Source organism: Carcharodon carcharias, chromosome 5, assembly GCF_017639515.1.
Source record: "Carcharodon carcharias isolate sCarCar2 chromosome 5, sCarCar2.pri, whole genome shotgun sequence".
In the NCBI taxonomy this organism is placed as follows: Eukaryota; Metazoa; Chordata; class Chondrichthyes; order Lamniformes; family Lamnidae; genus Carcharodon; species Carcharodon carcharias.
Window position 1 is genome coordinate 149,776,081 of NC_054471.1, and position 17,265 is coordinate 149,793,345.

Consider the following 17,265-nt stretch of genomic DNA (forward strand, 5'->3'; position numbering starts at 1 on the left):
TAACTTGCACCCACAAAAGACTTGAAAGAGCTACTAAATGTTTGCTTTACTTCATAAAGGGAGATATTTGACCACGGTAGCAAGGTGATGAGCAGCATCCTTGCCACTGGACTCTGGACCAGATTTATGCTTTCCAAGTGGGAATCAGGAGTTGGGAATTTTGTCAACTTGCAATCCTACCAGCCGTATTTTCAACCTGAGGAGACGGGCACAGGATAGAGTCTGGCCCACTGTCTCCTGGAAGTAATTATGACATCCGGTGATAGTGTAAAAAAAGGCAAAAATTGATTAGACATTGAAGCTAATGGAAATAAAAATTGGGAGGAGTGTATAAAGGCAGTTGATATAGCACCGCCCATGTAGCACTGTAGCCCAAAGCTAAAAATTATCCCTGTATAGTTTCATGCATCTTCCGATTTAAGTTCTTAGCTAGTTGTGTTTTGAAGAAAATCAGGATAAAATTATGAGCTGCAGCATTTACTACAAAGATTAAACTCGCAATTGATGAAGGAACATTTACTGAAATCAACTTATCAGTAAAGTCAATAAAAGATGCAACAGAATAGCAACAGTAGCCAAGGGGAAAGCAACAGTGGCAGTGAAAAAGCTAATTTCACAACAGTAACAAATACAACACAAAACAAAACAATGGCACCCTTTTTTTCCAGAGTGAGGCAGTGACATAAAATTTCCTAGGTGGCCGGCGTTAAAACATTCTAAGTTTTATATTTTTAAAAATGTCTAACCGTCCCATATATTGGCAAAAAGAAAAAAGGTTTGAAATCTAACTGAACCAAAGATGTTAATTAACCAAAATAAAACATCAAAGCAATTGTCAGGGCAATTAATGATGGGATGAAATTAAAGAGTGGCTTCACAAAGAGTTCAAATATCAGGAGGTAGAATTTCTGTGAGTTTCTCTTGATCGTCTGTCATGGCTTTTAGTGCAAAGTCGATGTTGTAGATGGCTTTTACAAAATTTCCCTGAATTTCCCAAAGGTACAGTGGGAGGTTGGGAGAATCATCATGAAATTCCACCTCCGACCATTTTAAAAAGAGCCATACATACACAAAGTGTAGCATAAAATGTATAGTCACAGTGAGCAGGCAAACATTGAATTAAAAGTCCAAACATGATTTCCGGAATGCACATTTATAGCAAGTTCAATTAAAATATCATGGAGCATTTTAACATGAATACGCTGGTAATTACCATTAACAGGCACAATTATAAGTTCACATACAGTTCTCAGCATGCTCATTTTCAAAAGCTTCCTAATATCTCAAAGGATTCCCCCTATGAAATCTGATTAAATTGTAGTCACTCAGCAGTTTCCAACAAGTTTACGGTTATAGAATTCAGCCAGCATTGTAAACTAAATCTACTACTTCTAGCAGCAATGCCTTTCTCTTTTTGAGAAATAATCAAATATTTTGTATACTTCATTACAAAAAAATGACTGATGGTGACATAAGTAAGCATTCAAGGCTTGCGTCCAGATTTCATGGCATCCAGTGATTCCCTGAAATGGAAAAACTAGTTTGTAACCTGGTGCTAGCCATCTGGTTTGCAGCCAAATCTTATAAGAATACACTTACAATGATCAGCAAATAAATTTGTTTCAGTGAAACTTGAGTTTCCCCATTCCATATAAGTGAAATTAAATTCCATCGTATTTCTGTGGTCCAATAAAAGAAGGACGCTTCAGTTCATTTCCAGGGCTGTATAAAATTGTGTAGTCATCGGAGTTAAAACTAAGGAAGCAACTTGAACTTTAAGGGCGTACGGCTGAAAAGAATACCAGCATGTATCCTTTCTCCCGAGTTCAAATTCAGCTCACACTGATGGGATGGAATATTATTCCTCTTTGCTATTTATAGAAAGTCCAAAATTAAGTGGAATCGCGCAGTTTCTGGTGAATCGGTGGCTCAGGACCAGGACGAAACTTTGTATGTGCAAGTGACTCACAATTAATGGCAAATTATATAACACTGACCATCCATATACAAACAAGAGTACATCAAAGTTCTGATGAATGGTCATAGACCTGAAACATAACTCTGTTTCTCTCTCCATAGATGTTGCCAAACTTGCCGAGTACAGCAGATTTTTAACATCTGCAGTATTTTGCTTTTGTACTATAAATACTGAAGGTAGGATTGTGTGAATCTCTAACTTCAGCTAGAAGCGCAAATGCAGCTCCAGGTTACTGCCTCTTGGATTGTTTAAATTGTACGATGAGATTAAGTTACACTGTCGGAACTTTATTCTGCAGCCAAATTGAACCTGACCTGGGGGTACTTGGTGCCGAGACTAGATGTCTGAAGGATGTCCCTTCCTAATAATGGGTGAGGCTTATCAACACAGTTACATTCTTGTGAATTTCCACAGGCGTTTGCTCCATTTTTCCAGGGTTTCCCTGTTCTGCTGAGGTTATGGCAGATGAGCGGAAGAGTCGTCATGGAAACTCACCCCATTAGTATTAGCATAAGGGTTAGACACACCATGTCAATCAACCAGTCACAGACTGACACTGACAGAATCTTGGGAAAAAGTCATTACTTGCCTACTGCTTCAGTCAAGAAATCACTTGAAGAGAGTGAACAGAAATGAAGCATATTAAAACAGAAAGGTAACTTGTTTTTCCTCATTATTAATCACCAATCTGATCTCATTCCAAAATGTTTATTTCTATTTGCATACAATTTTGTACCAGCATTTTTTATTATGAACATGCAGCATGAATTGCTGTGTATGGCACAGACTATGTATTGATAATGTATATATAATGTTTGGCAAATTTTACCCGGGATTAGATGGCTTCAATATCCATGCAAGCACATTCACAAAGTTTGGGGATTGGAAATATTCTACTATGCTAAGTGTTCTTTACCAGAGTTCAAATTTTACTTGTCTCTCTTTTGAACCCATTTTGAAGGTAATTTTTACTTTTGTGATTTAAGGATAACATTTCACAATCTCAGTGAAGTTGACCTAAATATTTATTGCACAGCTTTGCTTACCTAGACACAAGGAAGAAAGTAGCAGTCTCACCTCTGAATCAGAGAAAACTGCGTGTTTACAGGAATGAGCACATAATCTAGGCTGGTACTTCTGTGCCTTACCAAGGGAATTAATGCTGCACTGTTGGGAGGTGCTGGCTTTTGGATGAGACATTAAATCATAGCTCATCAGTGCTCTCAAATAGGCTTAAAAGAATCCATGGCACTATTCAAGGGAGGCAGGGGTACTTTCCCAATGTTCTGACCAATATCTATCCCTCAATCAATATCAAAAATAAATTATCGGGTCAGATCTTTCATTGTTGTTTATGGGAGCTGGGTGTGCAAATATCAGCCGTCGCATTTCCTACTTATAAGTAGTGACAACTGCTGTAAAGCACTTTGATGCTACATAAATATAAATCTTTTATCTTTTCAATAAACATTAACTTAAGTTGTACTGTCTTTGGACTTGAGCAATACTGAGGCAGCACTATCACTCTTTTTGGAGCAAATTAAAGACTTTTGTTCTTTTGAGCAAGGTGCACAGTTTTAGGATTTGTGTACAATAAATATTCCTATAAATTAAATTCTTGTTCAGGATTTTAAACTAAAGACGCTAACTCATCCCCAAGGAGTCTATACAACATAGGTTGTATAGGTTACACACCAGGTTCCAAAGCATGGCTAGCTATTTAGCAGAAAACGTTAAGAGATTTACACAACTTACAATTCAAATGGTTTTGTAAATTTTATACTCACATAATAGTAAGAGTGGCATCATTACAATTCAGTTTTTATTAAACTGGTAAAGAGATTTCAAAGTCTTATACTAGTTTTTTCAAAACATTAAAAATATACCATGGATGAAGTTTCTACTTTCATAATAAAATAATAGTTAAACACCATGAGGGTAGATAAAAACTCTGTTCTGTGAACTGAAACCATGTCAGTACTTAAGGATAAATTCCATACAAAATGAGCCAAGAAACATATTAAACCACCTTGGTGCAGAGCAATAGGCTGGTAGTTAAAAACAGCACATATCAACATCATTGGTAAAAAGTTATAGCTCATGAATTACACAGCAAAATGATTCATGCTTGGGAGTAGTTCACTCATTCATTCTCATGAGGTGCTGCATTAAATCTGAACCACAAATAACTTCTTACCTCATAAGGCAGTTTTTCAAAGTAACCACTCTTGGTGTATTCAGGCAAGGTTATTCCAGTGAATCGCCCATTGAAGAACTCTAAACTATGGTCATCCTTGTCATCGTCTTCCAGGTCTAACATAGATGGCTTATGCAGGGAAAGAAGCCTGTCCCTAACACCATGTAACAGGACAGCATCCAACTCTGTATAGTAATCTAGGTGAGAACTGTTCAGTTCCAAGCGAATCAAGTTTGTCATGAAGTTAAGTTGTTTAATGCACGGTGTAAATTGGCGAGCCTGTGAGATATTCACTTTCTCAGGATCACCTGCCCATAGTGTCTCCCATCTGTAGGCACACAAAACATTAAGGGTGTCAGGACTAAATCAGCCTCAACCTATTTGCTGAAAGCATTTATTCATGCAATATTTCCAAATTCCAGTCTTTATCATACAACTAAAATTGTGCCAAAATACACTTTAACTGGAATTTCACAAAAAACTGTGCAACAAACTGTTAGTCACTTCCGAAGCAAACAACCTATGCAACTTTTGCTGTTAGAGTACTACTATAAATCTACAATGGGACATTTCTGGTTATAAACTAACCATTTGTTTTGAACAGAAGTGTATTTCCTTTGTCAGCACTGTGTCTTACCTAAAGTTCTTTTTTGAATCTTCCCAAGAACACAGTTGCCATCTTTGTCCCTGAAGGAACATATTTCCTTTTTTTATTATAAATGAAACCCATGTTCTCAGAGAGCACTAGGACTTGCACAGGAAGGAAAATGTCTCAAAAAAAATTGGAAGTTATTGGACCATCAATGAGTACATTTCTTGTGGATTCATTCTCTTCTACACGCTACACAAATACACTTCAGGATGAGGTAATATTAGAATACTGCATTTCGCAAACATTAGTCAACAGGAATGGCTCAGACTCCTTGTCATCAGGAACAACAACTCTATAGTGTTGGTTTGTGCAACAGAAACTATTTATTTAGCTTCTCCTTCTTAGCCATGGCTTATTCGGTAACACTGTCACCTCTGAATCACAAGGTTCTGGGTTCAAGTCACATTCCAGGGCTTGAGCACAAAAATCAAGGCTGACATTCCAGTGCAGTACTGAGGACGCTGTCTTTCAAGATAAGATGTTAAACCGAGACTCTGTCTGCCTGCTTGGGTAGATGTAAAAGATTCCACAGCTATATTTTGAACAGTAGGGGAGTTATCCCTGCTGTCCTGGTCACCATTTATCCCTCAATTAAGAAGGGATTATCTGGTCATCATCACATCACATAAATTGGCTGCTGTATTCCCCACATTACAACAGTGACTACATTTCAAAAGTACTTCACTGTAAAGTGCTTTCAGGCATCCGGTGATCATGAAAAATGCCATATAAATGCAAGCCTTTCTTTCTTTTTCTTTTGATGGCATACAGAATAAAAGATTCAATAGTTGATGCTGGACTTGGTTAGTAAACTATCAATATGCTATGGGAAAAATTATACTTAAACCAAAAGAACACTTTCAATGTCCCCATATTATGCCTTCTGTGATATTTCTCCTTCATTGCCTCAATTTGCTACAATAGTTTCAACCGGCATGATGATGTATCGAGAACATGTTGAATCTTTGGTACCAGTGCTTATTTCCAGAGTATCCTTTGTTGTTGTTATTTTACTACATGGCATCATGATAGTCAATTAGAAGCTGAGTACCATGATGCAGGGGCAAAAGGCAGAAGGGCATTGACTTTCTCAGATTCAGTCATTAAATCTGAGAGAGAGAAGGGCGCTTTAAGTGTAGGGACATTACCCCTGTGGTTGAGTTGATACTATGTCAATCATCTGTAAAAAGGGGGAAGAGAAGGGATGCAGAGCTATATTTAGTTGAAGGATCATATGAAGGTCTGAGATGCTGAACCAAAAAGATGGTTTTAACATTTTTATGATTTCATAACCAGCCAAAGGAGGAAACAAATGTTTCAGTATATCTTATACACTGTAATTACAGGAATTGTATCCTTCAAACAGAATGAAACTCGGCTCAGTGAAAATCGGCTTCTACAAAGTTTATGTCCATGAACTTAGAACTTCTTCATGTTTATCGAGAATGCCTCTCCTATCCAGATGATGTATGCTGATTTTCTTTCACAAACTTGTTAAATAAGGGTACAGAATGAACCTCCGAGATAAGTAAGCCATCAACAGTCATGCACATTTGAAGATCACCATGTGGCATGATGTCAGCCCAAAGGGAAACCCTCTCCACTGGATATCTTCATTTAGCTATTTCTCGTAATGGTGTGGAAGCTCCACCCCAAAACTATGTTGCCAAATAGTAGTGCAGAAGCTTGCTTGAAATTTCTCCTTCGACTATTTTAACAGAAGCATTAACTCATTTAAAATAAAAGGATCTGACTGCTCTGCTGATACAAAACAAATGAATTTTATGCAAAAACGTTAAACATTTGTCCAGTAAGATCCAACAGCATTTCAGGGAATCTGCATCTCTGTGATCTGCAATATTCATTATCTCTAGAATGTAATCTAGATGATTCCAGATGATGTCCTTAAGAAGAAATGGTTTAGAGTTCTTCCAACTATGATTAAAACAATCTCTGAACAGTGCACCTTCAATTATTTTCTAGACCCATTCCAGCATCTCTATTTCTTCTCTGCTAAACTACCAAAGGCTGGAATTTCAGATGAACAAATTACACAGTTGTAATAGCATCCCACAGTGGAATTTCGGTTTCCTAATTTCTCAAGTAGTTGTAATGAACACAAGCGAAAATAGTTTAGTCACTTGCTACACAAATGTACAGCACAACAGTGCTCACTATTTGCCACTTTCGTCTCTCACAAGGATCGTTTTACAATATGTATCATATGACAAATGTTCAGATTGGTAGCGTACTGAGGAAATTTTAACCTACTGCATCTACTGGTATATGTACAAATGTGTAATGCAGACACTGGCTACATAGCAAGGAGAACATTTCTATTTTACTGTCTGGTCTACATGTGGACACATGCACATACCAAAAAAACAGAAGGGAAAGGATGAAGAAGAAAAACATAATTCCAGTAAACATATTTTTGCCAAATAATTAAGCAAGATTGAAAAGTAATAATGTACTTCAAGGTCTTGCAGTTAATACAGATGAAAAAAACGTTAGCCCTATTAGGATCAGTATAAGTACATACAGAAAATATATAAATCAAACAAAAATCATAGCAAAACGGGTAGGAAACTGATTAAAACCTAATGCAAAGCAGATTATCTAACTGATACCAGGCTGTCCAATTGCATCAGAGTCAAGCTCAATTCTATCCTGACCCAGTGTCCTCAAGTATCTTCATTACGGCTGAATGAATGTCACTCAAGATGTCAATCAAGAGTGCAAAATTTTGGTTATTTCATTTCCCCTTCCTAATCTAGGGTACGAAAACTAATTGTATTCCCCTGACTGTTGCCTTAGCTGAGATCAGCTAAGGCAGCACAGAGCGGGGCTAAAACCTACAATTTTTCTAGTCTGTGTGACTCCAAACTACATTATTATCTGCTTACTTTTTCCACTGTTTGCAATTTATATGGGATATACTCTTAGAATAATTTGTCAAACTTCTTTTCATTTGTCACCTAGTCCAAGAACGTTTGGAGCAAGGACAGAATCTTTCTCTGGATATCGTGTGCAAGTATTGATCGATTCATCAATGCATAATACAACAGCACAGATAGACTGAGGGAAATACTCAAGCACATGCCGGGGGCAGGGTAGGGGTGGGGGGGGCGTGTGGAGGTGAGGGAGGCGGCCCCATACTCTGAAAAGCTTGTCAAAACTGAACATTCTTCCACAGCCGAGACCGTTCAGCAGCAGCTCCATTGACATGCTTGGAGTCAGGCCTCTGAAGCTTTTCTGCCCACTCCAGTAACACAAAAACATGAAAGTGCCACCAAATGCTTCAGAACTTTTCACCCCTCGGGCGCAGACTGCAAATTAATTTGTGTTTTAAGGGGCAGAAGAACTATTGGCTAATTGGGCAAACTGTACAATCCTCTTGCGAAAGGTGGCCATGGTGCAGTCACTGTTGGAGGTGCTCACAGCCCCTTGCAATGTCTTTATTAAGGTTTGGACCAGTATCCCTCATGGTTCAAGCTAACAGCGCAGCCTTGCAGAGTGGGTTAGGAGAATACCTGCGCCTGAGCTGAGGGCAAAGCATGTAGTTCAATGGCCAAAGCTGCCGCCAATTGGTCAAGTGGAGTGTGGAGGAGGTGGTGAGGTTTTTGGTCAGCTAATGAGCACACTACAAACTGGCCATCCAAGTGGTGGCCAGTACTCTCTGACATGTATGAAGGAGCCTTCAAACTTAACCAAGAGAGGTTCTTAGGACACATATGCTAACTCACGCATCTCTCTCTTTGATTCTGCAGGAGAAGGACATCAGGATCATGGAGCCTGGTGATCTAGCGGTATGCCTCATGGCTTACAGAGATCAGAGAAGTAGAAAAAGAAAGCAGTGCTCAGCTTGCCAAAGGGGGAAGCACTTTTCTCAAGATGAAGGGGCGGCAGGATCTGCTGCACACACAGCTGAAGATCCACAGAGAGCCATCGCTCATAGAAGCCTCACTAGGCCCAGGGTCTATAGATGATGCTTTTCAAACCTGCAAGTGACTGAGAACCAGTGTCGCTGAAGACTGCACATGTCTAGGGAACTGGTCAGTCACATATGACAGCTGCTGCAGGATTTGGTGCCATGGGGACAAGGAGATCAGCCACCACCAGTAGCCGTGAAAGTGGCCACGGTGCTCAATTTTTACGCCAATGGCTCTTTTCAAGGCTCTACAGGTGACCTGTGTGGGATCTCGCAAGCCTCCCTGCACAAGTGTATCCAGGAGGTCACGGACGCCATATGCGCAAAAAAACTTTGTGCATTTCGCCCTGGATCAGGAAAGCCAGAAAGCAAGAACGCTGGGATTTGCCCAGATCTCAGGTTTTCCAGGGTGCCATTGACTGCACTCACGTGACGCTTACATCTTTGTGGCAACAAGCAGTCAACTACGTCAAATGCAAGGGCTTCTACCCTTGTTCAGCTGGTGTGCGACCACCACAAGCACATCCTGCAGGTCTGCACACAATTTCCAGGGAGCATCCACGACTCCTACAACCTTAGCAGGTCTCAGATCCCTGACGTCTTCCAGAATCCAGAGAGGCTGCAGAGTTGGCTCCTCAGGGACAAGAACTACTCTGAGGATGTGGCTGATGACACCCGTGTGGCACCTCAAACTGCAGCAGATCAACAGTATAACCAGGCTCATGCATGACCCAAGCTTTGGTGGAGCAAACGGTAGGCATTTTGAAAATGAGGTCCTGGTGCATAGACAGGTTCGATGGAGCACTGCAATACAGTCCACAGGGGGTATTGCGGATCACTGTCGCTTGCTGGGCACTCCACAAGCTGGGGCTGCAAAGGGGGGAGGACCTGAGTGAGGAGGAGATGGAGAAGCTGCAGGTGTGCTCCGATGAGAAGGGTGATGAAGGGATGATGATGATGAGGTCCTCAAAGGTGAGGATGCTGGCGATGAGGCCATCGCACTGACCAGATGAGGCAGGCATGCTGGGGAGGCCCTCATAACCGCAAGATTCGTGGAGGTCACTGATGAGCTGCAGTGAGGACAGTCCTGACATCCTCAACTTGCATCTGTTAACATTTGACTCGTGTGGCTGATGGCAGCTCACATACCTTCAGTGCTCAGTCTCATGTCATGGAGACGCAGCGGAGGCTCCAACAGTCACTAGATTCCAGGAGGATGATGACAACATGCAATGAGGACACTCCATAGATCTTCACATTGCCTCTGTGAATGCCTGTCTCTTGCCTGGCTGAGGGCAGCTCACTTGTGCTGTGATCAGGGTCATATCATGGAGACGGAGCTGTGAAACTTTAAAACCACCTGATCCTTTGTCAGCCTTCAGCACCTGACCCCTTCAGGAGCACGTGGTCACTGGTCACACATGCTGAAGAAATGGGGGGCCAGCCCCACCTTAAAGATGCTGAGAGCACACAGAGAGAATGACAGAACTCTGTGACACCTGCCCACTACATTCTCCCAGCAATGACATGCACCATCAAGTTGAAGGCATCACTAATGTGCCCTGTGAGTGTGAAGCACTTTAGTCTGAAGGTTACCCACTACACAGGGAAGAGGCCATAGTCTGAGCCACCTGCCTTAATCTTATACAGGAACTAAGGTTTCACAGCTGAGTGACACAAACACTGCTCATTAGAACAAGGAGCCATAGGCAAGTACAAGTGATTAACACCCATACCCAGGATGTGCAACTACATCTTCCAAGTGTAGCTTGGCCTAAGTAGCCAAGTGGTTATGGTACTGGGTTTGTAACCCCAAGATCAAGAGTTCAAATCTCATAATGGCAAACTATGTAACTTCATCTGAAATAACAGATGGAAACGGGTTTGTACTCAAAAGAGTTACATCTTCCAAGTGTAGCTTGGCCTAAGTAGCCAAGTGGTTATGGTACTGGGTTTGTAACCCCAAAATCAAGAGTTCAAATCTCACAATGGTAAACTATGAAACAATGTAACTTCATCTGAAAAACAGATGGTCTGAGATGGAGTATTGATCATTTAAGCTTGGCCTAAATAGCCAAGTGGTTATGGTACTGGGTTTGTAACCCTAAGATCAAGCGTTCAAATCTCACAATAGCAAACTATGAAACAATGTAACTTCATCTGAAACAGATGGAAACGGGTTTGTACTCGAAAGAGTTACATCTTCCAAGTGTAGCTTGGCCTAAGTAGCCAAGTGGTTATGGTACTGGGTTTGTAACCCCAAGATCAAGAGTTCAAATCTCATAATGGCAAACTATGTAACTTCATCTGAAATAACAGATGGAAACGGGTTTGTACTCAAAAGAGTTACATCTTCCAAGTGTAGCTTGGCCTAAGTAGCCAAGTGGTTATGGTACTGGGTTTGTAACCCCAAGATCAAGAGTTCAAATCTCACAATGGGAAACAATGTGACTTCATCTGAAACAGATGGGAACGGGTTTGTACTCGAAAGAGTTACATCTTCCAAGTGTAGCTTGGCCTAAGTAGCCAAGTGGTTATGGTACTGGGTTTGTAACCCCAAGATCAAGAGTTCAAATCTCATAATGGCAAACTATGTAACTTCATCTGAAATAACAGATGGAAACGGGTTTGTACTCAAAAGAGTTACATCTTCCAAGTGTAGCTTGGCCTAAGTAGCCAAGTGGTTATGGTACTGGGTTTGTAACCCCAAGATCAAGAGTTCAAATCTCATAATGGCAAACTATGAAACAATGTAACTTCATCTGAATAGGAACAGATGGAAACGTGTTTGTACTTGAAAGAGTCACTCCTTTAGGGAGGCTATAAAAGCCATGAATAGGATACAGGAAAGATTTACTGAAATGATGTCACATATGAGAAGCCCTGGTTTAAAGCTTGGCCTAAATAGCCAAGTGGTTATGGTACTGGGTTTGTAACCCCAAGATCAAGAGTTCAAATCTCACAATGGCAAACTATGAAACAATGTAACTTCATCTGAAACAGATGGAAACGGATTTACTCAAAAGAGTATCAGTTACTCCTCATTGCTCATTCTCCATTTTGGCTTGGCCTAAATAGCCAAGTGGTTATGGTACTGGGTTTGTAACCCTAAGATCAAGAGTTCAAATCTCACAATGGGAAACTATGAAACAATGTAACTTCATCTGAATAGGAACAGATGGAAACGTGTTTGTACTCGAAAGAGTTACATCTTCCAAGTGTAGCTTGGCCTAAGTAGCCAAGTGGTTATGGTACTGGGTTTGTAACCCCAAGATCAAGAGTTCAAATCTCATAATGGCAAACTATGAAACAATGTAACTTCATCTGAATAGGAACAGATGGAAACGTGTTTGTACTTGAAAGAGTCACTCCTTTAGGGAGGCTATAAAAGCCATGAATAGGATACAGGAAAGATTTACTGAAATGATGTCACATATGAGAAGCCCTGGTTTAAAGCTTGGCCTAAATAGCCAAGTGGTTATGGTACTGGGCTTGTAACCCCAAGCTCAAGAGTTCAAATCTCACAATGGCAAACTATGAAACAATGTAACTTCATCTGAAACAGATGGAACCGTGTTTGTACTCGAAAGAGTTACATCTTCCAAGTGTAGCTTGGCCTAAGTAGCCAAGTGGTTATGGTACTGGGTTTGTAACCCCAAGATCAAGAGTTCAAATCTCATAATGGCAAACTATGAAACAATGTAACTTCATCTGAATAGGAACAGATGGAAACGTGTTTGTACTTGAAAGAGTCACTCCTTTAGGGAGGCTATAAAAGCCATGAATAGGATACAGGAAAGATTTACTGAAATGATGTCACATATGAGAAGCCCTGGTTTAAAGCTTGGCCTAAATAGCCAAGTGGTTATGGTACTGGGCTTGTAACCCCAAGATCAAGAGTTCAAATCTCACAATGGCAAACTATGAAACTATGTAACTTCATCTGAAACAGATGGAAACGGGTTTGTACTCGAAAGAGTTACATCTTCCAAGTGTAGCTTGGCCTAAATAGCCAAGTGGTTATGGTACTGGGTTTGTAACCCCAAGATCAAGAGTTCAAATCTCACAATGGCAAACTATGAAACAATGTAACTTCATCTGAAACAGATGGAAACAGGTTTGTACTCGAAAGAGTTACATCTTCCAAGTGTAGCTTGGCCTAAATAGCCAAGTGGTTATGGTACTGGGTTTGTAACCCCAAGATCAAGAGTTCAAATCTCACAATGGCAAACTATGAAACAATGTAACTTCATCTGAATAGGAACAGATGGAAACGTGTTTGTACTCAAAAGAGTTACATCTTCCAAGTGTAGCTTGGCCTAAGTAGCCAAGTGGTTATGGTACTGGGTTTGTAACCCCAAGATCAAGAGTTCAAATCTCACAATGGCAAACTATGAAACTATGTAACTTCATCTGAAACAGATGAAAACGGGTTTGTACTCGAAAGAGTTACATCTTCCAAGTGTAGCTTGGCCTAAGTAGCCAAGTGGTTATGGTACTGGGTTTGTAACCCCAAGATCAAGAGTTCAAATCTCATAATGGCAAACTATGAAACAATGTAACTTCATCTGAATAGGAACAGATGGAAACGTGTTTGTACTTGAAAGAGTCACTCCTTTGGCCTAAATGGCCAAGTGGTTATGGTACTGGGTTTGTAACCCTAAGATCAAGAATTCAAATCTCACAATGGCAAACTATGGAACAATGTGACTTCATCTGAAACAGATGGAAACAGGTTTGTACTCGAAAGAGTATCAAGAGTTCAAATCTCACAATGGCAAACTATGAAACAATGTAACTTCATCTGAAACAGATGGAAATGGGTTTGTACTCGAAAGAGTTACATCGTCCAAGTGTAGCTTGGCCTAAGTAGCCAAGTGGTTATGGTACTGGGTTTGTAACCCCAAGATCAAGAGTTCAAATCTCACAATGGCAAACTATGTAACTTCATCTGAAACAGATGGAAACGGGTTTGTACTCGAAAGAGTTACATCTTCCAAGTGTAGCTTGGCCTAAGTAGCCAAGTGGTTATGGTACTGGGTTTGTAACCCCAAGATCAAGAGTTCAAATCTCATAATGGCAAACTATGAAAAAATGTAACTTCATCTGAAACAGATGGAAACGGGTTTGTACTCAAAAGAGTTACATCTTCCAAGTGTAGCTTGGCCTAAATAGCCAAGTGGTTATGGTACTGGGTTTGTAACCCCAAGATCAAGAGTTCAAATCTCACAATGGCAAACTATGAAACAATGTAACTTCATCTGAAACAGATGGAAACAGGTTTGTACTCGAAAGAGTTACATCTTCCAAGTGTAGCTTGGCCTAAATAGCCAAGTGGTTATGGTACTGGGTTTGTAACCCCAAGATCAAGAGTTCAAATCTCACAATGGCAAACTATGAAACAATGTAACTTCATCTGAATAGGAACAGATGGAAACGTGTTTGTACTCAAAAGAGTTACATCTTCCAAGTGTAGCTTGGCCTAAATAGCCAAGTGGTTATGGTACTGGTTTGTAAACCCAAGATCAAGAGTTCAAATCTCACAATGGCAAGCCATGTAACTTCATCTGAAACAGATGGAAATGGGTTTATACTCGAAAGAGTTACATCTTCTTAACGCTTGGCCTAAATAGCCAAGTGGTTATGGTACCGGGTTTGTAACCCCAAGATCAAGAGTTCAAATCTCACAATGGCAAACTATGTAACTTCATGCTTGGCCTAAATAGCCAAGTGGTCATGGTACTGGGTTTGTAACCCCAAGATCAAGAGTTCAAATCTCACAATGGCAAACTATGAAACTATGTAACTTCATCTGAATAGGAACAGATGGAAACATGTTTGATACCTCTACGTTGAGCCTCCTCCTAGATGGTGTGCCCTGATGACGTATTTCTTCCGTCAGGTGCACGGCCTGAATTATGACGTGCAGCTCCTGTTTATAGAACAGCTGGGCCTCGGTGGCTCCTTGCAGGCGTTGCCCGTCTTTTACCAGGACCTGATCAAAGTCTGGAAAGTGGTCGCCTCGCGACGCAGCTCTCCCCCGTCAGGAGTAGCGGCTATCGTCAGAGAGCCGCTGCTCAGGAATCCGCCCCTCCGTCCTTTTCAGTGGTTGGCGGAGAGGAGGGCTGTGGCCGCAGGGGTGACCAGGATCGGGGACGTGCTGGGTGGCGGAGGACTGGGCTGGATGCTCCCGCAGGAGTTGGCGCGACGCGCGTCTGTGAGTGTCCAGGTCGCAGCCGATGCCATCCAAGACCTGAGAACGGTCGTGCTCGGACCCGACGTTATTTTGGGTCTTGAGGTGGTCCAGGTGCGCGGTGGTCTTCCGTCTGAGCGTTCCCCTGTTCGGACAGAATTCCACATTGGCCCCAAGCCCCGAACCCTCCCTCGGGTGCTGGTGCCTCACAATATGAGCCGCCTCGGGGACATGCCCTCTGTGCCTTTTGGCACAGCAAAGAGGGGCTTTTTGTATGGACTGCTGCTGCACACCTTCCATTTTCTCGCCCTTGTCCGTCGACCGGACACGCCCTGGCGTGCCTTGTTGCCGTCCGGCGGCGGAGGCCCTCGATGGGAGGCCCTCTACGGAGGTGTCCTCCCCCTTTCTATCGGGGACCTGGGTTGGAGGGTGTTGCATGCAGCAGTCCCTTATAATAAGAGGATGCATAGGTTCACGGACTCTCAGGACACGTGCCCTTTTTGCGGTCTTGTGGAGTCCGTGGACCATGTATACATAGGGTGTTGTAGGCTGCACTCCCTTTTTAGTTATTTGAAAAACCTTTTATTGATGTTTTGTTTGCACTTCAGCCCCACGCTCCTGATCTATGGGCACCCGGTGTGGAAGGGGGTCGGGAAGGAGGAGGACCTCCTCGTGAACCTGCTCCTGGGCCTGGCCAAGTTGGCCATTAACAGGTCCAGGCAGCGGGCGATCGACGGGGGAGTCCCACCCGATTGTTTGTCCCTCTTCCGCGGCTACGTTCGCTGCCGGATGTCCCTGGAGAAGGAGCACGCGGTGTCTGCTGGCACTCTCGAGGCCTTCCGTGCTCGGTGGGCACCGCGGGGACTGGGGTGTTTTGTTGACCCCTTTAATCACATTTTGATTTAAAGTTTGTAACTTTCCTTTAAACTTTGTTCTTGGTTTTACAGCTGACCTGAATTAGGGGCTGTGCCTGATTTATCCCAATTTTGTTGATTTGGTTTTCATTTAAAAGATTATCAAGAGTTCAAATCTCACAATGGCAAACTATGAAACAATGTAACTTCATCTGAAACAGATGGAAACAGGTTTGTACTCGAAAGAGTTACATCTTCCAAGTGTAGCTTGGCCTAAATAGCCAAGTGGTTATGGTACTGGGTTTGTAACCCCAAGATCAAGAATTCAAATCTCACAATGGCAAACTATGGAACAATGTGACTTCATCTGAAACAGATGGAAACAGGTTTGTACTCGAAAGAGTATCAAGAGGTCAAATCTCACAATGGCAAACTATGAAACAATGTAACTTCATCTGAAACAGATGGAAATGGGTTTGTACTCGAAAGAGTTACATCTTCCAAGTGTAGCTTGGCCTAAGTAGCCAAGTGGTTATGGTACTGGGTTTGTAACCCCAAGATCAAGAGTTCAAATCTCATAATGGCAAACTATGTAACTTCATCTGAAACAGATGGAAACGGGTTTGTACTCGAAAGAGTTACATCTTCCAAGTGTAGCTTGGCCGAAATAGCCAAGTGGTTATGGTACTGGGTTTGTAACCCCAAGATCAAGAGTTCAAATCTCACAATGGCAAACTATGAAACAATGTAACTTCATCTGAATAGGAACAGATGGAAACGTGTTTGTACTTGAAAGAGTTACATCTTCCAAGTGTAGCTTGGCCTAAATAGCCAAGTGGTTATGGTACTGGGTTTATAACCCCAGGATCAAGAGTTCAAATCTCACAATGGCAAACTATGAAACAGTGTCACTTCATCTGAAACAGATGGAAACAGGTTTATACTCGAAAGAGTTACATCTTCCAAGTGAGGCTTGGGCTTGGCCTAAATAGCCAAGTGGTTATGGTACTGGGTTTGTAACCCCAAGATCAAGAGTTCAAATCTCACAATGGCAAAACTATCAAGAGTTCAAATCTCACAATGGCAAACTGTGAAACAAGGTAACTTCATCTGAATAGGAACAGATGGAAACATGTTTGTACTCGAAAGAGTTACATCTTCCAAGTGTAGCTTGGCCTAAATAGCCAAGTGGTTATGGTACTGGGTTTATAACCCCAAGATCAAGAGTTCAAATCTCACAATGGCAAACTATGAAACAGTGTCACTTCATCTGAAACAGATGGAAACAGGTTTGTACTCGAAAGAGTTACATCTTCCAAGTGAGGCTTGGGCTTGGCCTAAATAGCAAAGTGGTTATGGTACTGGGTTTGTAACCCCAAGATCAAGAGTTCAAATCTCACAATGGCAAACTATGAAACAATGTAACTTCATCTGAATAGGAACAGATGGAAACGGGTTTG

The 17,265-nt window shown here is 41.6% G+C and overlaps 1 protein-coding gene across 2 annotated transcripts in view; it reads right to left on the minus strand.

Moving 5' to 3' along the window:
• The window catches only part of fbxl4 (F-box and leucine-rich repeat protein 4), a 140,107-nt gene that overhangs the window by 96,344 nt on the left and 26,498 nt on the right, over nucleotides 1–17,265 (minus strand). For both annotated transcript variants that reach the window (XM_041187945.1, XM_041187944.1), the window contains one exon: nucleotides 4,176–4,503. In XM_041187945.1, coding sequence (XP_041043879.1) covers nucleotides 4,176–4,503 — 328 coding nt within the window. The remainder of the gene's footprint in view (nucleotides 1–4,175; nucleotides 4,504–17,265) is intronic.